The following is a 26,530-nucleotide window of genomic DNA, read 5'->3' as shown; positions in this document are numbered from 1 at the left end:
ATTGTGGGTTTTGTTGGATATTGGTTATCTCCCTATGTTGGTTGAAGGCGGTCTTGCCCAAACCATATTAAGGACCATTTCGTGGAGCGACCACCCATGAAAACATTACAACCACAAGCCTGGTATGGGACGGTCCTAGCCGAGTAATTCACTATCCTCTCAGCATTGTGAATGTCATTTGGTGGTACGGGAATGTAAGGGTGTACTTCTTGGAACTGTAAGACGCAAGAGATGGCTTCTGGGGCGGAGGGTGTACTCCACTTATGTATGGTGGTGAAACCTCAGCGGATCGATACGTGCTGAGAGAGACGTTGGAAAGGCTTTGCAGTGGATTCCTAGCGCACACCTCGGAAGTGTGTAAGAGTCATCCGTCGGCCAACTGGTACTCGGCAAAATAGGAAGACACGCCTTGTGGGTTAAGTGTACAACCTCTGCAAAGTGAAAACTGAATATTCAGCCGTGCTCATGGTTATGAGCGGCATGGACCTCTCACATGATTAGTTGGGTGGTTTTTGATGGTTTGGTGGTCTTTGGTTGGTTCGGGTGGATCACAGTGGTGGAAACTGTGAGTCAACCTTAGGTTTTTTGATAGAGGTAGATGGATCCTCAGTTGAGAAGCAAGGTGGTTAGAACCTTAGCTCAAGTTTTAAAAGATCTTTCACATAGTAAATATATTACTTTTATAACTGTTTTACTACTAAAATAGCATTTATGCAAACAAACCCCTGAGTTAAGCCATTATTGATATTGGCCTCATGTCATACTTTTTCACACTTGCGGGGTACGATATGTACTCACACTTACTATTTCTAATAATAAATGCTGCTCCGTTGGAGAAGACTACAAGGAGATCAAGCGTTCCGGGTCGCGTTGCCCTCAGTCGATTACCTGTGGTGTGCCCAGAAGATCCATAGAAGTCCTCTTCTGTTTTTCCGCCGTTGTCTTGTAAACTCTGGTATCTATTTCAATAAAGTTGTTTTGTTCGATATAAAACTGATATCACTTATATGTCACCGCATATATGATGAAACTGATCCTGACATACATATGGAATACACCTGGTTATTTATTTGAAAAATCGGGCGTGACATTGCGAAGGCGAAAATATAGGAAATAGGGTTTTAAGAGTCTGTTGGAGATGAAAGATATTGGAGATTTAAAGAGAAAATATTATTAAAAAGGCTTTCTATATGGGATTATAGGGAGTGGGTTTTTATGCATCTATTGGAGATGCTCTAACATCAAGCATAATACTTAAGGTATAGAGATATTGATGCGCTATGAGAATGTCGCTGAACGGATACGTCAGAAGCGATACCGTAGTTTGATTAGATAAAAAAGAGAGGATGAAATAATCCGCTAATTCCCCTATTATTCCCCTAATAATAGGTTGGTCCACCGGATGCCCTGACCTACTCTAGGGGCCATGTGAGGGCGAACCAACTGCAGCGGCTTTGGGACCATGATGGTGGGAATTGCTGACGGCGGAGGGGGAGACAACAGTAGGATTTTACCTTTTCTATTGTAACTTATATGTCTGTTTCATTATGCATCTTTGATTCGCAAACTAGTCTTACATATTCGGACGTGTCTACTTTCTATGGTCTACTTACCATGTCATAACATCATTTCTTAATCCCACGTGACCGCACGCTAGTTGTATTTCTTCAACAGGTTGTCACATTCCTCGTCATCGGCTTTGTATGAACCATTCACGACAGAGCTAGAAAAGCATTTCTTACAAAGCTACTTATACACGAGGTGACCATACGACACCTCTGTTGGGAGTCTGGTTTTAGACACGAAGTGACCACTGACTCAGCTTTAACTATGAAACAACAACACCTCTGTCCTGACGTAAGCTGTAAATACGAAGCGACCACATGACTCAGCTTTAACCATGAAATGACAACACCTTTGTACCGACGTAAGCTGTAGACATGCAGTGACCAAACGACTCAGCTTTAACCATGAAATAACAACACTTCTGTCCTGATGCAAGCTGTAGACATGAAGTGACCACACGGGAGAGCTTTAATCATAAATTAAATGACAACACATCTATCTTGACACATGAAATCTCTGCCCATCATTAATGCCATAACTTTTCCATCTTTAACAAAGAATCCAAAGCTCGGGCCCCCAGCCAAGCACATGCACCAGCACCTAGCCACCATAAATAACCCCACCTTAATCCATGGATATACCACTCATTCCTCAACTCTCTCAGCTGTAATGTCTTCCTCAGCTCCACCAAACCCACCCAAGAAACATTGGAGAATTTTTATCCCCCAGTGGGTCGAACCACCAATGTGCTTCTGTGGTGACCTTTATAGGCTTCGCAAGTCCCAGGATATCTCTTACACCTATAGCCTACGCTTCTTTATGTGTGCCAACTACCAATACGACAAGCATCAATATGGACCGTATGTACCCACCGGTATAGCGATATAGATCAATCATGTGGCACTTTTCACATATTGTTCCCGATTTCACGCACTGTTTTACTAATCTCACATCATATTTTATTTGTACAGTCTCCTACACCTATCTGTAACTTCATTAAATGGCTTGACAAGGAGCAAAATGAAGACCAGAAGAGGTGGGTCGACATGAGCATGCGGTGGAGGAGGGAAGCGTACGCGTGCCGAGAATACGAGTAACAGCAGGATGAACTATGGCTGAAGCGGCATGAAGAGGAGCACATGAGGAAGACAGCGTAGGACCATACCACGGCTCAAACACGTGAAATAGAGATGGCAAGGAAGCGGGAGAGGGCCCGTCGCGCTAAGATGGCTGATCCCGATGCCCTAAGAAAGGGAAAATATCTTAGGTGCACTCAGTAGAGAGCATCTAATTTAACCCGGCTTATTTTCACCCCCTAAGACATGTTAGGATTAGTAGCGGCATACTATTAGTTTAGTCTTTAGACGTACCGTACATGCCACCATTTGTTGTTATCGTGTCTTTATGGTTAGGGTCTCATGTAATGTTTGTCAACGTATGTTCCATGTAATGTTTGTCACCGTATGTAACTTTCGTGCCGGGTAATATGCTAATAGTGCTTCACATCTACAATGGTTCAAAAAATTAGTTCTTTTATCCTCCCAACGATATGTCACTAAAAATAACTCATACAATTTTACATCAAATAAATAAACAAATATTGACAAATTTACATCGATCCAAAATTTTCAAAAAATAATTACTCCATGATGCCGTTTTGACCACTTTTTGACCGTTTCGATCCAAAATATCGACAACTAACATTTTTCACCTAATGAATGTGCACTATTTTTTAAATCAACATATAAAAAAGTTAAATTAAAAAAATAAATTTCCCTACTGTCCCCTAGGAGGGTGGCAAGGGGCTACCCGCTTTCTCATAGGGTGGCAAGAGACTACCCATCTTCTCATAGGACGGTAAGGGGTGACGGTCCTATTTCTACAAATCTTACTATCAGGAGTCTATTTATTTAAATATTTGATTAAAAAATATAAAAATAAAAAACTCCACCTTCAAAAACAGAAAAGAGTAATGAAAGCCCATCTTCAAACATTAAAGAGTAACAAAAGCCCATATGCATATGTGTCGTAGCAGGCCCGACTGCTTCGGCTCACTTCCGGGACCATCCAACGCTCACCGTTCCAAAACCCTAGCCCATCCGACGGCCACGAGGCGCCCACCTCCTCAATATAAGATCGTCGCCCACTCACACCCCCTGCTTCTCCGCGCACTTCGCTTCCCTCCCCGCCGCCGCATCCGCCATGGGTGAGCTCCCCCTTCTTCCCGCTGATCTGGTCTCTCCGAGCAGACGAGCCTTTGCGCGCCGGTTGGTTCTGATGGCCTGTTCGTTATTCGCGGTGGCGCAGGGGCGTACAAGTACGTGTCGGAGCTATGGAGGAGGAAGCAGTCGGACGTGATGCGGTTCGTGCAGCGCGTGCGGTGCTGGGAGTACAGGCAGCAGCCGGCGATCGTCCGCCTCACCAGGCCTACCCGCCCCGACAAGGCCCGCCGCCTCGGCTTCAAGGCCAAGCAGGTAGATATCCCCGCGTGCGCGGCTCTCTATTCCTACTGATTTATACATGGAGGGATTGCCGTCATTTAGGGCTTGATCTGTGCATTGATACCATAGTCTGTTGGTTTGTGTTCAAGAGATTTTAAGCCATTTGTATGGTAGTTTCTGGTGTTTGATGTTTGTTTTTTTGTGCGAAATGTTGGTTTGTTTAGGTCAAGAAGCAAGTTGTGCTATTCGGTTTACCATCTAGTCATGACTTAGAGCTTTTGTTTTCAAATCGATATGTTTCAATTCATATTATGAGAGGTTGTGTAGCTACTAGTTTCATAGATTTTAGCCTGTTGCAGCTAGTTTCGTACCATTTTCTGCTGCCATTTGCTAAATATGAACAATTTTAACATACAATTAAGATAGTGCCCTACTGTTCAGTCCCGGTGCGATGTTTCTACTTTGTGGCAAAATAGTTATTTGGTTCTGATGGTGCATGCATTTTCTTTGAGAGCTTTGCTCATTGAATTATTTTTCGTTGTGCCATTCTGTGGTGATCGGCCTAAGAGGCTAAGATGAACTGAGTCATTTTATGCACTTTGTGTTGGCAATTGGCTTGGAATGTTTGATATTGGGTGAAGTATTATTGCACCATTTAGCTAGTAGTTATGCTCTGGATCTCAGCTTGTTGAATGAAGCCTTGTTACCTTGGTAGTACTGTATGGCAACATACTGTCACTTCATATTCTTCATGCTATTTATGCAGCTAGCTGATTTTTCTGTACATATTCGACCCGATGGTCTGATGTAATTTCCTCTATTTGATCAATGAAGTTTGAGGAGTTGTGGCCTGTTTTGCGTAATGCCGTGTGCTTTTTCTTCAGGGGTATGTTGTTTACCGTGTCCGTGTCAGGCGTGGTGGCAGGAAGAGGCCTGTGCCTAAGGGTATTGTCTATGGCAAGCCCAAGCATCAGGGTATCACCCAGCTCAAGTTCCAGAGGAACAAGAGGTCTGTTGCTGAGGAGAGAGCTGGACGTAAGCTTGGTGGACTGAGGGTTCTCAACTCCTACTGGGTGAATGAGGTATGCTTGATTTTTAGCAGGAAACTGTAATAAGATAGCATGAGAGTTCTTTCCAGAACTGCTTCGTGCTAATGCCTCTACCTGTGCCTTGGCTTGTAACACAGGATAGCACTTACAAGTACTTTGAGATCATCCTTGTCGACGTTGCTCACAGTGCCATCCGCAATGACCCAAGGATTAACTGGCTATGCAAGGCTGTGCACAAGCACCGCGAACTCCGTGGTCTCACCTCTGCAGGCAAGAAGTACCGTGGCCTGCGTGGCAAGGGTCACACTCACCACAAGAACAGGCCCTCCCGGAGAGCCACCTGGAAGCGCAACCAGACCCTCTCCCTCCGCCGCTATCGTTGAGCTCGTGTGCATGGATACTCTGTTAAGTGGAAAAAACTTCGGCTGTGTTTGGTTGCATTTTGAAATCTTGTTGTGTTCTGAGCACTTGAACTATGTTAGAAATTACTCTGGAGCAAATGTCGTGAACTATTTGCAGTTTGCATGTGTTATCAGACAAGTATGATTTAGTAATCTAAGATCATCTCCAATCATATTTTTTTTGTTCCTTTTTTGATTCTTTTTCCTGTTTCTATTATCTTTATTTCCTCTTATCTACAGTTTTCTTTTGAGTGGAATTGTGAAGGGAAAGAAGAGAGAATTCTGTTTTGAATCCAATGATTTTAGAAATTCTTTTATGATGGTAATTGTGAAGAGAACTCCACGACGGAAATTTGGTCCCCTAACGAGGTCTAATGTTGTGCACTGCTGTGCTCTGGTGATGAATTGTTCTGTGGCTCGATAGGATTACTTGGTTTGGACTATGGTTCTTGATCTTTATTTGGTTACTGCCTTTTGCCAGGATCCTGTTTCGTATGTATCTTTGAGTGGCTTGTTTTGTTAATTTGTTTGAAAGAACAGTTTTTTCATGTTGCTCTGACCGTTCGATGCATGCACAAATATTAAAAATCAATTACATCTATTCCAGACGACCAAAATAGCAATTCACTCAAATTAACTACTGCTCTATCACTTTGGAAGCTACCTGTCGGTCTCTCTGGAAATCGTTTCCTCGAAGAATGCTTCACAGCCAAACCGTGTAGATCTGTAGGGGCGTTGGTCCAAAATTTTGGCTCAAAAGAGCCCGAAAATTTGAACCAAAATTTCCAGTCCACCCACGTCTACAGACCGGGATTTGAATTTAGGTGGATAGACTAGGATTTGAATTTTGATGTGTTCTCAACAGGAAGATCACCGAATTCAGCAAATTTCGCCGGATCTATTTATATTCAAGTGTAACCGAGGTGGGTCCTACTGTTCAGTGGTTAAACCGGTCCCACCTGTCAGAGGCCAAGTATCCTCCAGAACCAGCCCAAGCGTCCTCGTAACGCGACGAACAACACGGAGCGCCCCACTCGTCAGTCATCACCGTCTCCCGAAGCTTCTGGAAGGTGATGGCGGAAGCTTCGAGAACCTCGGAGGCGCGACGGGACTCCGTGTTCGGGCGGTGGGTCGTCTTCTCGCCGGCGCGCTCGCGCCGCCCCACCGACCTTAAGTCCCACAACCCCACGAACCCTAGCCCCGACCCCGGCGCCGAGGCCCCCAAGCCGTCCTGCCCCTTCTGCGCCGGCCGCGAGTCCGAGTGCGCGCCCGAGATCTTCCGCGTGCCGGCGCCGCCCGAGGCTTCGCCGTGGCGGATCCGCGTCATCGAGAATCTGTACCCCGCGCTGCGGCGCGACGCCGAGCCGCCGGCGCCGGAGGAGGTTCCCCCGGATGGGGAGCCCGGGGAGCGCGCCGTGCGCGGGTTTGGGTTCCACGACGTGGTCATCGAGACGCCGCGCCACGACGTGCGGCTCTGGGACCTGGACGCCGAGGGGGTCCGCGACGTGCTTCTCGCGTACGCGCGGCGCGTGCGGCAGCTCGCTGAGCACCCCGCGGTGAAGTACGTTCAGGTAGAAGTTTTGACGTGTTTACCGGTTCTGATGAAATAGTTCGGGTGGGCTGCTAGGTCTGTGACTGTCTCATTCTATGGATATTGGTGAAACACTGATAGCAAAAAACATGAGCCTGAGAGGATTTACAAAGTGCCAATGTGACGTTGTTTTAGTTTCTGGAGGTTATGATTGATGCTTAGTAAGCATTAGGAACTGGTTATTTAGAACTTAGAAACTGTTAAACACCGATAATCGTCATGGAGAACTGAAACTTTGTTAGTTGGTGATACTGTGTCATCTTCCACATGTGTTGTCAGGTTCAATGTATCTTCTGTGTGTATTCTTGATGGCTTGGTGTGTTCATTTTTGTTGGTATGGAGATGGACTCTGAGAATATACATTATCTGCATACTTAATGTGAAAATGGCAGTATCATGTCATATATTGCGTGTAAATGAGATTATAAGTTGGGATATTTTTTATGTGCCTTTCTATTAATATGGATAATATTTCCGTGGCAAAGTTTGCAAATTTGTTGGATCATGTTATAGTGGAGGTTAGGTTGCGTGCTGGTGAGGAATGCTGTAATTTTACAGGATTCATGGGCACTAGTGTTTACACCTTTCAGGCAGCACAGAAATGGACAATGACCACTCACTTTTTATTTTAAAACTGAATAAAAAATGGTATTTTTGTCTGTTCTGTTGAGTTTTGTCTATGGTGCATTTGTAGTATAAGATTTGATCTCTTGATTGGCGAATTATTGAAGACTTCAAAGTTATCGAGCTCGAGCACACTGTAGTGTTCACTTGGGCAAACATGGTATTTCAGTAGTTTGATGTTTTGTCGCTTACTGCATGACATGCTTGAATCTTTTTCATGCATTGTCCATACAGCAGTTTGTCACCTGTGCATGTAGGAATTCGTTAGCTGACATGGAGACATGGTGTGAGTAAACATAAGGTGCCAATATCTCAGTGGCTTGTTTGACATGTTTACACACATTACTATTTAACTTTTGCATATCATGCAAGCCAGTCACTAAGGGGAAAAAAATCAACATCCCCTCCTTATATGTCATTATTAGTTCATATGATGCATGCTGTGTTATTTGTTAGTCATGCATGTTTATCATGAGCTGTGTGGACCGGACAGTCTGTTTTGGTGTAGATATGTAGTTTGACGAATTTGTCGTGGTTACCACAAGAACAGAGGTGGTAAGTTTGAGCATTGCGTTGCTACTGTGCTTGTAGATGGTAATTTACAAAAAATTACGTTCTTACACTTGATTGGTGATTTTCCTTGAAACTAAATTGCTTAAACTAAGATATTAGTAAAACCTGCTTATTGATAATTGATGGATCTGTTAAAGGATAATATATTCAGCACTTACAAACAAGGTAGCTCCAACATTCCAGTCTTTGTTCAGAAAATCCATATCTTATTATTTGTAAGTTCCAGTCTTTGTTCAGAAAATCCATATCTTACTATTTGTATGTTGGTTCTATTTTTGTCCTTTCCATTGCTACGTGTAAGTAATAGCCTTGATTTATTTCTACTATTGACTATGCAGGCTGCTTCTTTTACTTTACCTTGCACAATTTCTTTGTTAATTTCTTTTTGTGCAGCTGAAAAACTTCCTTTGCCTTCAATATGCTTAGGTGTTTAAGAACCATGGGGCGTCTGCTGGGGCATCGATGGCACATTCACACAGCCAGATGTTGGGAACTCCCTTTGTCCCTCCCTGTGTTACAACCCGACTTAACTGCATGAAGGAGGTTTTTGATAGATCAGGGAACTGCAGCCTTTGCGAGATTAGGTCCAAAGATATTTTGATCAGTGGGACACCCAATTTTTCTGCCATTGTTCCATTTGCAGCATCATATCCATTTGAGATATGGATTATTCCTCAACAACATATTTCCTATTTCCATGAAATAGATCACGATAAGGTCTGGACTGTTTCTAAATCTGTTTGATGTTTCATTTTTCGTATAGCCCACAATGGTTTAGATTACATACTTATGCATGCACACATCTATGACTATGTGTTTCGGAATTCAAACTTCCCTTCATATTTGCTCTTATATACCTTTGGAGTTCCTATTACTGATTTAGTTTGCATGCCTAAATACTTGGTTATTTGCGTCTGCCTTAAACATTGACAATGATACAAAGATCCCTATTGGATAGAGTTCAGGACAAGTATACAACGTCTATTTCTTTAATATATGGAAATTTGTTGTTTCACATTGCTATTATGCATCAAACTGCAAATGCTTGGCATTAGCTAATTGGCATACCAGTTCTATTGTGTTTCTGTCATTCCCTCAAGGATCATATTAAATAGTTCCTTCTACCAGGAACTTTCCTATATCCTTATCTGTCTCTGTGCACTTTCCATACTAAACCACGTGCGTATTGGAATTTTCTGATGCACTCAATTATCTTCATTTCTTCCATGCACTTGGTTACGCTTATGGGCTTTGTTGCATTCTACTGAATACTGATGAATGAGGGATTGGCGGGTTTCACTGCCCCAGGTTTATGTGGTGTGTAGCACTATGGGACATATTTGCATTATTAATTCTGTCAACTCATTCTTAAGTTGGCCCATTTCATGTGATAGTCATGAGCTACATAAATAAATTTCAGGCATGTTCATACTAGCGGACTCTGCCTGCCACCCCCTTTTTTGCACTAAGCAATTGCTATGTTGTATACAGGCATTGGACCTTGGGTCTTTGTTGAAGACTATGCTGCAAAAGTTGTCTAAGCAGCTCAATGACCCGCCATTCAATTTTATGATCCACAGCACGCCTTTTGGACTCTCGTCATCCTGCCTGCCTTATGCACACTGGTTCCTCCAGATTGTGCCCCAGTTAAGTGTAATAGGTGGATTTGAGATTGGAAGTGGGTGCTACATTAATCCAGTTTTTCCTGAAGATGCTGCCAAGATTATGAGGGAACTTGACTGCTTAACCTAGCTGGTTGTGGGCGCATCTGATTGCTCATTTGTATTCAATCGGAACAATGGATATGTTCCGACATAGTTTTCTTATTGAGAAAATACCATGCTAATAATACGAATGGAAGGTTAACATGGTATGTAACATAAACCCCTGTTTCAGCGAGGAAGATTTGTTGGGTCAGCTTACCTAAATGGCTGAATCCCACCAAATCCCCTCATTCAAACAGGCTCGCATGCTAAGTTTGTGTTTTTACCCTAAGATAAATGGCTCCTTGGGTTTGAGAATCAGATAATGACTGTTGACCTGTGCAACTGATTGAAAACATATCTTATTCAGCCTCGTTGATAGTTGATATCGTTCTATCTGATAGATTCAAATGCACTTGTTCAGTTTTATTTGGTGTACCATATTGTCTGACAGTTTGACAAGTGATAGCAGGTTGAGGCATCCAAATGGTATAACAGATAACCACATGTGTACCTTTGACGATAAGCGCGCGGTCACTTCATCACCATGTTTGGGATAGGTTACAAGCACAACTATAGTATATTTCCTTTACATACCCAGATTTGTCATTTGGATGCACACAGAGTATCTCCATCAAATGGTTAAGTACAATCGAATACTGAAACCTCTCCTGGAGATAGTCCCCAAGTCCCAGCAAGAATAGTAATAGCTAAACTACAGGTGTGAACTGCAAACTAATGACAGAGAACTGAACTGTATGGGCATTAGCTTAGCCCAGTAGGCTTCTGCAGTATGCAAAACTGCAAGACCAAAGAAAGAGGCATTGCCTGCTACTGCTACCACCATGTTTGAATTGCTCATTTCTTGCCGAATCCGAACAAGGATTTGATGGCATTGATGGCGTTCTCGTTGATGAACGACTCATCGTAGTTCTTCAGCATGGGTTCGAATTCCTCTGATTTCCTCAAGTTTGCGAGATCCAGGTCAGTGCGAATTCTCTGCATAAATCAAATGAGGTGTGTCACTAGTTATGAATCATGGGTTTTCATGCTGTAACAGAGCTATTACTATCTAGTTACCTTGAAGTCTTCATAGCCTGCTTTCAGGGCATCTTCCAATGCAGAAAGCCCAGCTTGTGTCTGTACAAATGAACATCCATATGAGGATTCAGCAGCAGACTTGCTATTCATAGTGGTTCTGAGAAAAGTATCTGACCCGGTCGAGTTTTGAATAGCAGCAGGCAACATTGTAGCTGGCAATGGAAGCTTCATTGCTCTCCGGTTTCGATCCTAAAACCGACTCGAACTTTTCCAATGCCTCCTCGTATTTCCCATCCCTGTTGTTTTCAGAAGAAGTCGAGAGAGTTCAATTCAAATTGAAGCAATCTCGTAGCGGTAGCAGCAATTCAAAAATCATTTCACTGACTTGTACAGCCTAAGCCCCAAGCGTAGATCGTCTTCCCTCTGCATCTTCTGCTCCATCTTCCTCTGGTAATTTTGCAACTGCGCGCAGTTTCAGACATCGCCATGAGCAAAAACCACTGAGCTATCTATGATCTTCAATGCGCATTGCCGCAGAGAAACAGGAAGATACAGGGTTCATGTTTCGGCATGTCTGCACTCACCTGGATCTCCCTCACCCTGTTGCTGATCACTCCAGAGTTCCTCTCAGCTCTTATGATCTCCTTCTCGGTGAGCTCAGCAGCACCGTCCCACTTACCTGAACTCAGTTAGCATTTAGCAAGAATTATACTCTTCGAAAACTAATTTGTTTCAGCTCACAATTCTCAATCAAATTTTATCTTGCAAATTAAGATGAAAGAGTCGTAGGCAAGTAGCAACTGTTTGGTTCTGTTCTTACCGAATCTTCTCTCCATCTTCATGTAGAGAGGGCCGACTCTCTGACGGATGCAGTACATGGTCTGGCCGTACCCTGCCGCCGGCCAGATCTCCTCTCCAAAGACGGCGCTGTGATCAGTTCATCAGCAGGATGAAACCGTTTCTTGATCAGTTGAATACTTGAATCAGTTGGTTCGTGTCTAGATTGCTGCGAGCGAGGGTGTTTGGTTTGGCGATGCGACGGACCTGGTGGCGAGCACCTTGTCGCCGACGGTGAACTCGCCGGTCTTCTCGGCGGAGGCGCCGGCGAAGATGGCCTCGACGTAGGTGCCGCCGTCGCGGCCCTTGGCGAACTTGAGCCCGTACGGCTTCTCGATCGTCACCTCGTACTCCTCGTACGGCCGCTCCTCCTCCGCCTCGCCTCCGCCCTCCGACTTGGGCTCCGCCTCGCCTCCGCCCTCCCCGCCCTCCGACTTGGGCTCCGCCTGCGCCGACGAAGACGCCCGGACGACGACGGCCCTCCGCGCGCCACGCAGCCTCACGCTCCGGCCAAGAAACGGCGGCTGGAGAAGCAGCAGCTGCTTCGCATTGCTGGTTCTTGGGAGGCGAGCGGGGGAGGAGAGTAGCGGCGGCTGGTTGGCGGCGACCTGGTGAGCCAGCGCCATGGCTAGCTAGGAGCGAGCTAGCTGATGATTGCTCGGATGGCAGCTTGGCTCGGCTCTTCTTCTCCTTGTGAATCTTGGTGGCGGAGCGGAGATGAGGAGGAGGGGACGCTTCTGTGGCTCATCTTGGGCTATGTGGCGCCAAGAGGGTGAGAGCTGAGGTGTGAGATGGAGGCCACACACGGCAGTGCAGCGAGGCATATGCTAGTGATGCTGGGCTGAGGTCCTACGTGGCAGACTCCATGTCAGCATGCCGGGCCCACTTGTCAGAATAATGTACTACTCTGTTACTGATGTTCCATTTCTACCGGTGGCCTCTTCTGAGAACTCTAGTTCTTTCACAGCAAGGACTTTTTTTTATTTAAATTTTATTCGGAATTTACAAATATGTGGGAACGCTTCTGTGGCGCCAAGAGGGCTAGAGCTGAGGTGTGAGATGGAGGCCACACACAGCAGGGCAGGAAGACCAAAATAGAGCCTGCAAGGCGCCAGGGGCCGAGCTGTTATGAAACCATTCTTAATGATCAATTAGATATTTATTGATGAGAAATATATCATAAAGAAATATCTACGAGTATTGAGAAGAAATGTCTTCTCAAAGAGATATGAACTTATCTTCTATATAAATTAAACATGTGTGCAATAAAAGAACCGACCGAACTCATTCTCGAGTTCTACTTTTTGTCCACTCTATTGTCTACTATACAATATACTACAACACGAGCAGAAGTGAGGTCCTACGTGGTCCTCCATGTCAGCATGCTAGGCCCACTTGTCAGAATAATGTACTACTCTGTTACCGATGTTCCATATCTACAGGTGGCCTCTTCTGAGAACTCTAGCTCTTTCACAGTAAGGACTTTTTATTTGTATATTTTTCCCTAGAATTTGCAAATATGTGCGTCCATTTTGAAAATTTATAGAACTATTCGTGTGTCATCCTTTGCATGAACGACAGGGACCTGCAAATTTTCAAAACGAACACACATATTTACAAATTCTGGAAATAAAAAATATATAAATAAAAAAAATCCACCGTAAGCCTTTCTTTCATGAGGAACGGCCCAATAGGAGGCACCATACATAGACTATAATTTATTCTGAAATTTTACAGAACAATGCAATTCTATATTCCCCATCCGTGTGAATTTTTCAGACTTTTCATGGAAATTTTGCAAATTGAAGCTAAGGGCATAATGCCATAATTGTCTTTTATCCCTCCACTAATGTCCTCGAGACAAAACCACAAATTCGCTATGTACTACAGCCAAAACCGAACATAGCAGTGTCCTGGAGGCAAATCCACACTCTTTTAGTGTCCTAAGACAAATTTGCCTTATTAATTTGTTTTAAGTGGATCAAATAGCTATCTTGCGTTCATGATTTATGTGTATGTAAATTGTGTCCTTTTTCTCCATTTTTTTCCCCTTCTCTCTGATTCCATCATAACTTGTGAAAGCCTTCTTAAGATTATGTGCCAATGCATGAAGCAAACTATAAGACGGTGCAATTGTATTTGCCTGATCTGAAGTCTAGAGGCCTTATTGATTCACCACAGTAGTTTGCTACATTTTTTTGTCAACAAGACATCCGTCACAACTGTGATCAAATTTGACATGGAAATGAGTCACTGAGAAGCGTTGAAGGAAAAACTTTGACACACGTAAACTAGGGTAATTAACCGAACACTTACTATGGCCCTGTTTATTAGGCTTAGGCTTATAAATAAGCAGCTTATGACTAGCTTTTTCCTAAAAGAGCCTATCCTACCTTGTTTAAAAGCCTAAGCTAGGTTGTTTGACAACTCGGCTTTTTTCTAGGACGAGTGGCAAGCTTAATGCTAAAAAGACTTAATGGATATCATGTCAGTGGTGAGTAATTTTCATGCAAAAGCTTAAAAAAGCACCTTTAAGATGGTTTAGGCTTATTAGTTGTAGAGTGATTTTGGCTTTTTAAAATGCCCAGTTGAAAAGCCTCTCATTTGTTTGGGCTTATGACTTTTTTGTTTTTAAGCTGAATCCTAAGCCTAAACAACAGGCCTATGACTAATCAAACTTGGTTGCCTAACGTGTGGCAAACCACGGCCATGAACTAATCAAGCCCCCCAAATCTTCATTTGACTGCTCATGTGATTTTTATGATTTAGGTAAAATTTATTCCAAATGCTCCCTTAGTTGAAGGAGTGACACAATTAGGTCAGGCACACTGATGTAGCTTAAGCATGCTCTATTTAGAGATAAACACGGATATCATCACCCTGAACGAAAGAGACACTCACGTATCATCGCAAAACAAAACAAGGTTTTTTGAGGAACACTTTACTATACATTAATTAAGGCTGATAGAACGGCCAGTTCATTCAGAAACTTAAACTGCCGAATAAAGAGCAATGATCTACTCATGTTATTAGTAGACAGGAGTACTGAAATGCATGGCATTTAGAAGTCAGCACGGAGGCAAAGCTATCTCATCTGCATCCACCGGCTGGTGAAGTGCAGGCTCTGTTCATGATGATCCGGTCTCTTTTGCGACGAATCGGCCGTGAAGCACACGGCGAGGTTAGCTATGTCCTCAGGTCTCAAGACTTGAAAAGAGAAAAAATAAAAAATTGCATATGCACAGCGTGTGCAAATATTCGACAGAGAGGCTGTGAGAAACGGCCCACGGCCCAATAGGAGGGAGGCACCGTGCTGAAGCCCAGCTCGCCGTCGGTCGGTGGACATCTGGACGGGGCCGCCAGTGAAGCAACGCGCGGGGTAGGGTAAGGAAGCCAGCCAACGTTTAGTACCACCTCGGCCGCATAGGACGAGGAAACGCAGCTTATAATCCGAAGTGCCGCTGCTTGCTTTGTCTCTTCGGAGACATCCGATAAAATTGGAACGATACAGAGAAGATTAGCATGGCCCCTGCGCAAGGATGACACGCACAAATCGAGAAATGGTCCAATTTTTTTTGCGTATTTGCGCGCTGGTCCCTGGCGCTTCCGATTTCCCTTCCAGATGTGCCCTCGGGCCTCTCCTTTTGAACCTTTCGATCAATCTTTTTTTCATATTTTGGCCCTTCCGCTCCAGTTTTCTTCACGACCTCGTCCTCGCAAGGCTTCTCACGGTTTTAATCTCCCGATGGTACTTGCACTTAGGCCCTTGGTATGACTTTTATTTTACAGTCATGCCCTCAATTCTTTCGTTTTGCACCTTTGATCGACTATTTCGTAGCAATCATGTCCTGTTGGCCTATCGGGTGACGTGCTTCGTGCTCATGTCCTCCTGTCAGTATTTTGCTTTGACGCATCTAACCTCTTCCATCTGATAATGCCCTCACCCATAATATGCTTTTTTATTAGACGACCTCCATCCTTCTGCGCCAAATTAATTCCATTTTTCATGCATCTCAAGCATCAAATTATTTCGCAGTTGTTGTTACTAATTTCTTGCAGCTAAGAACTTTTTTTTCAGTGCTGCCAACGAGGTCTGACAAGTAGGATAACTGCATATAGACTACTAGTGCTTTACTTTGGAAATTAGGCTTAACTCCAAACAGCGGTGCTTCGGCATCCAAAAGTTGCAGTGCGGATTAAACGCGACTCCACTTCCTTTCGTGATCCTCACGGAGGGGATGTTTCGTGAATCCTGCGTAAATTAACTTTTTTTTTAACGATGTGTGTAAATTTAACTTGTCTCGTGTGTGAAATTCCAGTAAAATTTCTATGTTCCAAACGAACCCCTAACGCGTAGGTATTATGCATCTGACACAGGACCTCAAGTCGTATGTCTTCTTCTAGTAAGTTCCACACAGGACCTCAAGACTTGCCACGATGTAAATACGTAATGCAAGCGTTTTTTTTCTCGGTCTTCTGAGCTATTGGATTAGGCATTATGCATCTGAGCATATCATACCAAAATGTTATCCCTAACTGCAAGACCACCAGAACATTTGGATCGGTACAACTCGTACCAAACAATGGCAAATGAGTTATCATGCCGTGCCTCGTATGTTCGAAGTAAACAAAAATACGGATTTTTGCAATGTGAATAGATGAAGCGAGAAATAAAAGCACCCAGTTTCACAAAATATACACTGCATATTATAAGATCACTGGCGAAAGAACCAAAGGATACAAGTCGAATGGAAGCAGAGCACCAGATAGAGCAAGAATGACCGAAAAACCAACTCAAGATTGCAATTTAAGGATATTTTCATTGACAAGTGTAAAAACTTTCTGAAGCATCTAGAAACAAAAGGCCTGGTTGTCTAGTGCAACAAGAACGTCTAACAAGAACACACCACCAATAGTTTAAGATCTGAGCCAACTCTTCAGGCGTCACGGCCAACCAACACCAACTGAACCAAAAAAGTACCTCTTGTTGCTGTTGGGTCTCTCAAACACGGCCTGAAAAAGAGTTGCAGGATGAAGATTAACACAAATGTGACCAGAAAACCAGCGCAACAAGAATTGCAGGATCGAACGAAGCAAGATCCATTCGGCCTAAATTTGGATGCAAGAAACGGAATTCTTTCCACAGGGTAAGGAGTTCAGCAGGTAAGGATAGATTCTTGAGATTTCAGTATTGTCATTTGTCAACACAGACTAGAGGTGCAGCTGATATAAAGTATAATGAGCCAGCACTTCAATTCAATATTCAAAGAACGAGCACTAGCCCATTATTTATAAATAGAACATGATTGATTTGCAAGCAAAACAATGTGTTATAACGAAGAGATCAAATATTAGATATTTTTACTATCTACAAAATCGGTTTTTGCTTCCAACAGCTAAATTTATCAAACAAGAGGGAAGTGCGGGCAAGATAAATTATTTCTACTGTCTGTTATAAAATCAATTACATAGAAGTAATAACACTTCACCACATTGGTGCATCAAACAAGGTGATAACAGATAACAAAATTCTTGAACCAACCAACTCAGAGATCTCCATTATTTGCTGCCAGGGGAAGTATTACCTCGGATTAGTTTGTGACGTTCTATATCTAAATCTTGATGTTGAAGTAGTCGGAATCAAAATGGTGCAGCCTTACATATCCATCTTCACCACCACTCGAAAAGCTAATAAGATTAAAGAAACAACATTGACAGAATTAGACTTCAGCAATGACAAGAAAAAGGTGAGAACGTAAGTACAAAGTCAAAACCCTTTTACTGAAAAATAAGACTTCAGAAGAAAATAATTTTTTGTCTACAATGGATGTTGGTAGGGTCAAATGGTAGCTCTCATAAATACTATTTTTTTCAACAGCTGCAATCAGAATAGCGTATATAACCAGAGTGACTGGTTGAAATCATTGAGCTATCAGAACTGTCAGATACATACAATACTCAAAATGGTGCAGCCTTGCATATCCATCTTCACCACTCGAAAAGCTAATAAGACTAAAGAAACAACATTGACAAAATTTTACTTCAACAATGAGAAGAAAAAAGTGAGAACAGAAGTACAAAGCCAAAACCCTTTTACTGAAAAAAATGACTTCAGAAGAAAAGAATTTTTTTGGTCTACAATGGATGTTGGTAGGGTCAAATGGTAGCTCTCATAAATACTATTTTTTTTCAACAACTCCAATCAGAATAGCGTATATAACCAGAGCGACTGGTTGAAATCATTGAGCTATCAGAACCCTCAGATGCATACAATACTCAAAAAATGTAAATGGCATGATTCACTGGTAAAGCTACTCTGGGCAGCACGTGGCTTTCATACTCTTAACTTTTCATCAAACTGAGGTCAGCATAGTGTATATTGCCAATCCATTTTATTCATTTGGAAAAATCCAAAAAAGGATAATTGGCTGCAATCACTGAGCTACATATAAAGGCAAGCTGACTGAACAGAAGAGATTTAACCATATAAAGGATAGAAATAAATAGATTCAGAACTTAGCGGAGACCAAATATGAGAAATATAAATAAATGTTTTACAGAGAAAAATAGATGTCGATACACAGGTCTAAAAGACATAAGATAAGCTAAAGAAAAAGTGGGCTAAATGGCAAATGAGGTTAGGCATTACATTGACCCACTAGTAATGTAGAAGTAGAAACCAAATTTCAAAAATGATACTTTTTTAAGAGAAATTTACTATGCAAAAGATAAATCAATATGAAAAGTATACATAACAATACAAAATCTGCTCACATAGAGATTATGGCATCCTAATGTGGCTCAGAATAGCGTATATTACCATGATTTAACATGGCTGAATCATTGAGCATACAATCACATAGAAATATGAAATGTGAGCATAGCCTTACAAAATGGGCGGTGGCCAAATGTAGATATTAAAATCATTAGCTAGAAAAGACAGACACTATTGGAAAAAAAAAATATTACCTCCGCCCATCAGGATTAAATGCCAAAGCATTAATTGGTCCAAAATGTCCTTTCACACCACCAATTTCCTCTTGCAAAATCTAAAAGAAACAGCAAAGTCATACTCAGAACAGTTCAGATAAAATATGCATACAAAAATTAGCAAAAAAGTAACACAAAAGGAGTAATATCTCTCAATATTTCAACTAGAAAAGAACTTACCTTGTGAAAGAATTTAGCCTCAAATTTACCAGCACGGCGGTCTGTCATAGTCACATTCATTGCATCCTGACCACCTCCTAGAACCACCTAAAAATAGAAACAAGAACCTTTATATACCAAAAAATGGAATACAAATGATAGAAAGGCACTAGCATCTACTGTACCACCTAGCTCAGCATCATAGCAAAAAAAAAATCAAACGTGATAAATGGTGTTCTCCTAGTGTAAATACCAAAAAAAAATTGCAATAGCTGACACCATGCATAATCCATGGGTCAAAAAAATTCAAACGTGATAAACAGTGTTCTCCTAGTGTAAATACCAAAAAAATTGCAATATCTGACAACACTTAGTAAAATCTACAGAATCATAGATTCATAGGCCTTAATCTTAATTCCTGGATACATAAAAATGCATTAAATCAGGCACAAAGCTATTTTGCACTACATGCTGTATAACTATCTGCTATATGAAACCCATCTGTGAAATGTATTTAGATCGACAGCATAAAAATGCAGCACAGAGAACCCGAGCATATAGACACACATCCCATGCAACTTCAAGAATCACAGATTCATCAGAAAGCTCATCACAAAATACACCATGATACGAAGCCATAGTTAATTCACATAGGCATTTTGTGCATTTAGCATGCAATATGGGCATGTAATGCAACATGAATAAGAAAGCCTGTGAAGCTCATCACAAAACACATCATAACATGAAGCCATAGCTAATTCCAGATCAACATTACACAGGCATTTTGCGCTTTTAGCATGCAACAACTAGAACTAGAACAGAACATACAGTATCATGAGTAGGAGAGATGTCGACAGCATTAACAGGTCGCTCCGTGACATACGTCTTGATCAGGGTTAGCGTTCTTGTATCCCATAGCTAGACAGGGAACATTGAATGTCAGGGAAATCCATAAAAGCAGTATAAAATATGAATATGTTTATGATAGTCACTTAAACAAACCATCACCTTAGCAGATTTATCCAAGGAGCCTGTAATGAAATGAGACCAATCTAAGGATTTTGACAGTGATGAAATTGCCTTCTGATGTCCAGAGTCCTTATCCGACTCTTTCAGCAATTTTCCGGTCTACATACAATTCAAGGAGCATCCCATGAGCGATGTGAAAAAATAGTTCATTATTATGAAGAAATAATTGGCATGTTTAACAGTAAAAATGACAGTGAAAGACCAGCATGCATATATAACAACATAGCATGTTTCATTTTGAAGGCCATATCCCCTTTCAGTTCCCCCTTTTGTCCTGGCGCAGGTAGAAAAAGTACACATAACATAAATTATCATGGCCTCATTGGATATAGATTACTAGAGTAACACTGGATCCAGTAATCAGAAAAAATGTGTTATGTTCTGCAGATACTACTACCATTGATGTCTATATCTATATCTATACTAATATAAAAAGCATGAGTTGGGTGGGGAACATTTGATCTTCACCGTCAATCGCTTTTGATCCAAAGGTCCAGATTTAGAGTTGGTTCCCTCTCTAAATGCTTCCCTCTCACAAATTACGAGGTTAAATAGGAAGCAAATAGTTAGCTTGCATTTGTTCTATAGTATAGCAATGCATCCAGTTTTGTAAACTCATGACGATTAAGAAGTGAAATTTAGCATTCTAAAGTTTCTAACAATAACACTCAGCACATGACCGTATCGTGTTAACATATTAACCATTTGACAAAACCAACGCTGACTGAACAAAAATAACATTGCATTGATAGTAAACCAACTAGAACACCACCAGATGCCCATACCAACAAGCAATTGGCGCATTCCTAGGACCAGATACACTATTTCTAGTGGCCAGCAGAACTATGTGCAGGCATGTAACGTCATGCTAACCTCCGAGTCCCAGATGCGAATGGTGGCGTCCTCGCCGGCGGTGATGATGGTCCTATTCAGCGGCCCCCACACGGCCCTGTTGATCCTCCCCTTGATGCCGGTGATCACGAGTGCCGACTCTTCCGTCTCTGCATCCACCAACACACGCCTCACTTACAAAACCACTCATATACAAAAGTTTCATTCATACGGAAAGAGCAGGAGGGGAACGAGCAACTCACGGTCCTCGAGGTCCTCGGCGATGCGCTTGACCTGGACGGTGGGCGTGTGGTCCATGAAGTTGTCTGTGGTGACGACCGCCAGCGCGTCCCCGATGGCGAACTCGACGGACCTCGCGGGCGCGTCGAACCGGAAGCTGAAGAGCTCCTTCCCCGTGCTCACCTCCCAGAGTTTGGCCGTCTGGTCGGCGGACCCCGTGATGAGGCGCGCCGAGTCGCGGGAGACATCGCATGACCAGACGGCGCCGTTGTGGCCGCGGTAGGTTCCCAGGCGGTCGCCGTTGTCGGCGTACCAGACCGTGGGGGTGTGGTCCTTGGCGCAGGAGAAGAGGAGGTCGCCGTCGCGGTTGTACCGCAGGAACGTGAGCGGGCGCTCGTGGCCCTTCATCAGGATCGGCCTCATCGCGGCGCCGCGGGGGAGTGCTGCTGCTCGCCGCCGCCGTCGGAAGGGAAGGAGGATGGGGAAGGATGTGGATGCGGCGGGAGGCGGAGACGGAAAACCCTAGCGCCGCGGCGGCTTTTACCCCTACGCGTCAAAGCCCAACAGATGCCGCCCGGCCCATTACGCCTTTCGTCCACGGGTTTTTCTCCGTAGAAAATCTACGATTTACTATCGAATAACTACTTATTCTAAAATTCACCATCGAATAAATTCTGTTTACTTCTATACCATCAAATAAATATTTCAGTTACTTATATGCCATCCGCTTCCGATACTACCTCCGCTGCACTGTTCATGAACAGTATGAACAGTATCCGTGAATAAAAAAGTCACAAAAAATATGTCGATTTTTTGCACGCTCTATAATTCATAATCAACCCGTTTTAACTGTATTCACCTAAAAATACTGTATAAAATTCAAACTAAAATTATTCAAAATGTACTACTTTTGTAACTTCTTGCAATTTTTAAGCCTCATAAAAATTTACAAAAAATCTGAGAAAATTTACTAATATTCCTCTAATGTGATGTAATAATTTCTAAAATTATCTCCCGCGGTGAAAAAATTAGTTCTTTGTAATGCACAGTATTACAAAAGTAGCTCATTTTGAGAAATTTTAGTTTGAATTTTACACAGTATTTTTAGGTGAATACAGTTAAAATAGGTTGATTATGAATTATAGAGCGTGCACAAAAATCGACATATTTTTTGACTTTTTTATTCTCGGGTACTGTTCATGAACAGTTATCGGAAGTCGATGGCATATAAGGAACTGAAACATTTATTCGATGGTATAGAAGTAAACAAAATTTATTCGATGGCGGATTATAAATCAGTAGTTATTCAATGACGAATTATAGATTTTCTCTTTTCTCTGACATATATTTTCTTTTTATTAATATTATAAAATTAGCCCCGTTTGAAAATTTTATGATGGTATGAGGTTGGATGGTGTGTAATGGAGCCATCTTGTATGAATGATCTGAGTTAAACAAACTCATTCCCTCAAATCCACTCAACCAAACACTGTAACAATCCCAAAACCTGAACGGAACGATCTCATCTACCCTCGTACCATCATCCAAACACACCCTTCCGCGGAACATTGGGTGATCCTTTGAAAGATTATCCGTATTTTTAGCACAATTTCAAAAGGCACAAAAATGTTATGATACTTTGCCCTCAACCTTCGAAGCACCATCCAAAAATCACCAAAATTCGGGAAAAAAATAACGGTGTAAAGGATGTTACCTTCAAGTTCTCCATAAAATTTAAGCCTAAAAATGTTTTGCGCGATGAGAAGAAAAAAGGTCAAGTTCCTATTTCTCATTGCAAAATTTATTTTTTGAGTTGAAAAGTTATGGAGTGCTTGAAGAGAGCATACTATAAAATACCTATTTCTTAGAATTTTTATTACTATTTTGATAGTGTTTTGAATCTCTAAGCAGAGGACACAATATCTTTTTTGATTATTGAAAAAAACGCCCAATTAAAGGGTGAATTTTCCCTTGCCCCCCTGGTTCTAAAGATAAGGGTCTATCTATGTGAAATTTGTAAACGAATGTCTAATTTTTAATATTAATAAAAGATAAAAAAAATTTAAAAAAAGTAATCTAAGGCATGACGCTATGACCCAAATAAGTGTATCTTACCGCTATTATGGGATTTTTTATTTCTATACTTTCAAAATCAAAAAATTACAAATATATATATATATATATAGGACACCTATTCTATACTCCTGGGAGTATGTACTCCCACATGCAATATACCACTTAAACAAACACTTTATACTCTTTTATCATTTTTAGTATACTCTAATACTAATTCTAAGATACTCCAATATGAGTTGTATGAAAAAAAATTCAATGTTAGCCTTTCATTTTTGCTATATACTCTTTTTTATACATAAAAGAAGTATATACGTAAATTATGATAAAAATCATGGAATTTCATAAAAATTTTCGTGGGATTTGTATTGTAGTATCTTATAATTACTAATGAAGTATATTTAAAGTGATAAAGAAGTATAACACACGTGTAAAAGTGGTATATGAGAGGTGGGAGTACATACACCCAGGAGTACATACTAGTTTTCCTATATATATATATATATATATATATATATATATATATATATATATATATATATATATATATATATATATATATATTGAAATTTTGCAGATCTAAACTGGCGATAGGCACCTGTCACGAGCCCGCTTGTAGCGGTGTTCCAGTGGATTATGCTGAAAATGATGCGATTAAGTGGATAGCTTGTAGAGTTTCAATGGGTGTCATTGGTTATCTGTATGGACCGTATATGTAGGCTGATGGAAAGCAGATTGAGTGAAATCATATTTGTTAGGAAGAAGAGTATTTGGTGAGTTGTATCTGTCTAACCAGACTGATGTGAGTTTCTATGGAGTGATTGGTTACCTGCACAAATGTATCATGGCTCAGTGGATGCGTATAATCTAACAAAGAAGCGTGTCTGATTACCTATATGCACTGTTCTACCTGGTCCAGTGGATGAAAATATACGCCCACAGCCTGACCTGGTGGATGCAGCAGCAAACTGCATCTGCTCATATAGACAGACCCACTTGTCAGTGTCATAAACTCACATTCATACAAGGAACCAATCAAAATCTTAGCTCTTGCATCCGCTCATACGACCCCAGATTCAGACCGCCGGGCCAGATTGCAGATGTACATTTGCATCCACTAAACTAGGATAGAACAATATATATGGACAACTAAACACACTTATATCTAAGATTATACTTATCTGCTAGACCAAGTTGCTCCCATGCGGACCCTTAGCAACTAGCAATGTGAAGCAATTTGTGTTCCTGTTTTGACTGATTGTGATTTGCGCACAAATTTGATAAATCGTACAAATACAAGGCAAGGCACATTTCAGAAGGTGTAGATATATCACTTTGACAAGTTCCATGTCCGATATCCAGTCAAGCATCTGATTGCTTTCCATGTGAAATCTGATGTTACAAATTAGGAGACCAGGTGATGCTAGTCCGGTAGTCCCTACCTTCATGCTTCTGCAGCACCTGTGCCCCCCTGTTTCAATTTGAATAAGAAGACAGTGTGGATGTGCCTCTGAATGTGCTACAAAATAACCGAGTTTGACCGACAAACAAATTTTATCTATCTAACGTGTATCCTAAAATTATCAAAAAGAACCTCTCATGTGTGATTGCTAAATTTGTTTGTCCCACAGTTACGAGATGCTCCCAAATTGGCATGGATTCAGACAACAACTTCTGAACTTCTGTGTTGGATCTCGGAGAAACCTAAGAAACTTCATCAGTTATTCTGGTTTGCGAGTGCAGCCCTTTGCTGGGCGTTGTGGCTTACTAGAAATAAAATGATGATAGAAAATAAATTGACAGGGCACCCAAGTGCCCAACTGATGCTTTGTTCAAACCAGTCTTCTTTTTCCAGCATCGAAGTCCTTTGTTGAAGCCTCAGGATAAGGATCTGGTGTCCCAAATCATCAAAGCATAACAAGAAGAATGTCAGCGCGTCTCCGGGCTGCGGGGGCAGTTATGTAGCCAGCAAGTATGTGCATGTGTGAGAAAATTGGATATTTGTTTTAGAGCAGGCTTTGCAAATTGGTCATCGAAAGATTACCAGACATTAAAATGTCATCTTAAAGAAGTGAGCTTCACTGATTTGCCACTCATGGACGGTGTTACCCTTTGCCCCACTTGTCAGTCCCATCTCTCCACTCTTCTTCCTTGCCGGCGACCCGTCCCGTCCTCCGGTGACCTCATCTCGTCGTCTGACGGCTCTCGGCGAGGCCCTCGTCTGACCTCATCCATCGCCCCACAAGCTCCACGCACGACAACACCTTCATCACGAGCTCTATGGCCCATGCCGTGAGCTCGGGTAGCCAGATGCCCCCATCTTAGTCGAAGCCCATTTTTTTTAATGCCATTTAACCGTGTGGATGGTAAATTTGCAAACCCACTCTTTGAATTGGCAAATATTTTCCCCCTATTTTCTCGTGCCTGTGTGGAGCCTGCTTTTTTTGTTCTTATGTAAGCCGGAATACCCAGCAGTTAAACTTCCTTTCTCCCCTTTCTCTGCTTGCGAGACATTTCTGTATTAAGCTGGGATACCTGTTGTTGGAAAGAAATTATCGACAACAAATTCCTTGAAGAAACAGGACCGGTTAAAAATGCTCAGTTTGACAGCATTCCTTCAGCTGATACGATGTATGTATTCCAAACTTTATCAGCGCGTAGAATTCCGAAAGCAATTGTTACCAGCTCCTGGAAGCACTTAAGAACTACCTGCAGTTCCGTCCACATTTTCTCATCCGGACTTGGGACCGGCAAAGGCAGTGTTAAACCGCATACAAAACAAAACACAAATCACAAAGAAAAAAACAACTAACCAACCAAACAATGAACCAGACAAGTCACATGATCAGGTATAAAACTGATAAGCTACATTCACACAGAACAGAACAATTGCACACTGGGTTATGGACGAGAACAGATCTGGAAACACAAACAAATATCAAGTAAGAACGTATGGGCTCTGACTGAAAGGACTTGGGCTCTAGCCTTGGAACTAATAACACACCAACGCTAATAGCAGTGACGAAGGGAGCAAGGAGCTCCCCTCCCGAGCCACCCGTGTTCGAGCCAGGAGGCTGCACGGGATGCACGCCCCGACAAAGGCTAAAAAAAAACCTCCGGGAAGGAGGGTCAACGTTCTAAAAATAAATAAATAAATAAATAATCAGAAGGTTAGTGAGCGCTATGATGAAACAAAAAAAGGCAATGGTGCATTATAAGCAAAGTCCATTTTTCAATCTATTACTTCAACCAGAGAATTGGAAAATTAGAAGTTACCTAGATAATTCAGCCAACACAATGGAAGATACCACAATCCAGTCCCATAACAAAGAAGCTCCATCGCCGCAACAACCCAGCTTCAGAAAAATCTTCCATGACCAAC

General features: G+C 42.0%; 4 protein-coding genes and 4 non-coding genes across 10 annotated transcripts; 3 read left to right on the top strand and 5 right to left on the bottom strand.

Moving 5' to 3' along the window:
- Positions 1 to 3,696: 3,696 nt before the first annotated feature.
- LOC133891326 (large ribosomal subunit protein eL15z-like) lies at positions 3,697 to 5,640 on the top strand. Its single transcript, XM_062332045.1, has 4 exons — positions 3,697 to 3,772; positions 3,874 to 4,040; positions 4,892 to 5,089; positions 5,194 to 5,640. Exons 1-4 carry the CDS (start codon positions 3,769 to 3,771, stop codon positions 5,437 to 5,439), a joined length of 615 nt encoding a protein of 204 aa, XP_062188029.1. The 5' UTR covers positions 3,697 to 3,768; the 3' UTR covers positions 5,440 to 5,640.
- Positions 5,641 to 6,418: 778 nt separating this feature from the next.
- LOC133890531 (ADP-glucose phosphorylase) lies at positions 6,419 to 10,246 on the top strand. The gene is made up of 3 exons (XM_062330930.1): positions 6,419 to 7,028; positions 8,672 to 8,962; positions 9,737 to 10,246. The coding sequence occupies exons 1-3, from the start codon at positions 6,531 to 6,533 to the stop codon at positions 9,995 to 9,997; spliced, it is 1,050 nt and encodes a 349-aa protein (XP_062186914.1). The 5' UTR covers positions 6,419 to 6,530; the 3' UTR covers positions 9,998 to 10,246.
- A 263-nt stretch (positions 10,247 to 10,509) lies between these two features.
- LOC133890532 (protein MET1, chloroplastic-like) lies at positions 10,510 to 12,610 on the bottom strand. 2 transcript variants are annotated; one of them, XM_062330933.1, is made up of 8 exons: positions 12,239 to 12,610; positions 12,034 to 12,208; positions 11,810 to 11,916; positions 11,574 to 11,668; positions 11,375 to 11,451; positions 11,165 to 11,285; positions 11,029 to 11,088; positions 10,510 to 10,947 (listed from the first exon to the last, which is right to left on the bottom strand). In XM_062330933.1, exons 1-8 carry the CDS (start codon positions 12,450 to 12,452, stop codon positions 10,807 to 10,809), a joined length of 990 nt encoding a protein of 329 aa, XP_062186917.1. In that variant the 5' UTR covers positions 12,453 to 12,610; the 3' UTR covers positions 10,510 to 10,806. The 2 variants fall into 2 exon arrangements, with proteins under 2 accessions (XP_062186917.1, XP_062186916.1); XM_062330932.1 differs by having other exon boundaries at positions 12,034 to 12,609.
- Positions 12,611 to 15,298: 2,688 nt separating this feature from the next.
- LOC133891820 (U6 spliceosomal RNA) lies at positions 15,299 to 15,401 on the top strand. The gene has a single exon (XR_009904277.1). It is a non-coding gene; the product is annotated as a U6 spliceosomal RNA (small nuclear RNA).
- Positions 15,402 to 16,604: 1,203 nt separating this feature from the next.
- On the bottom strand, positions 16,605 to 21,622 carry LOC133890885 (eukaryotic translation initiation factor 3 subunit I-like). 2 transcript variants are annotated; one of them, XM_062331507.1, is made up of 8 exons: positions 21,099 to 21,618; positions 20,878 to 21,005; positions 19,984 to 20,103; positions 19,804 to 19,893; positions 18,997 to 19,083; positions 18,796 to 18,875; positions 17,412 to 17,514; positions 16,605 to 16,839 (listed from the first exon to the last, which is right to left on the bottom strand). In XM_062331507.1, the coding sequence occupies exons 1-7, from the start codon at positions 21,496 to 21,498 to the stop codon at positions 17,439 to 17,441; spliced, it is 981 nt and encodes a 326-aa protein (XP_062187491.1). In that variant the 5' UTR covers positions 21,499 to 21,618; the 3' UTR covers positions 16,605 to 16,839; positions 17,412 to 17,438. The 2 variants fall into 2 exon arrangements, with proteins under 2 accessions (XP_062187491.1, XP_062187490.1); XM_062331506.1 differs by lacking the exons at positions 16,605 to 16,839; positions 17,412 to 17,514 and adding an exon at positions 17,601 to 17,829 and having other exon boundaries at positions 21,099 to 21,622.
- LOC133891821 (small nucleolar RNA U54) lies at positions 17,675 to 17,757 on the bottom strand. Its single transcript, XR_009904278.1, has one exon. It is a non-coding gene; the product is annotated as a small nucleolar RNA U54 (small nucleolar RNA).
- Positions 17,992 to 18,075, bottom strand: LOC133891822 (small nucleolar RNA U54). Its single transcript, XR_009904279.1, has one exon. It is a non-coding gene; the product is annotated as a small nucleolar RNA U54 (small nucleolar RNA).
- LOC133891823 (small nucleolar RNA U54) lies at positions 18,594 to 18,676 on the bottom strand. The gene has a single exon (XR_009904280.1). It is a non-coding gene; the product is annotated as a small nucleolar RNA U54 (small nucleolar RNA).
- Positions 21,623 to 26,530: the final 4,908 nt, after the last annotated feature.

Source organism: Phragmites australis, chromosome 14 (genome assembly GCF_958298935.1).
Source record: "Phragmites australis chromosome 14, lpPhrAust1.1, whole genome shotgun sequence".
NCBI classification, from domain to species: domain Eukaryota; kingdom Viridiplantae; phylum Streptophyta; class Magnoliopsida; order Poales; family Poaceae; genus Phragmites; species Phragmites australis.
Note: the sequence above shows the minus strand (reverse complement) of the source record. Positions and strands in the feature narration are given on the sequence as shown.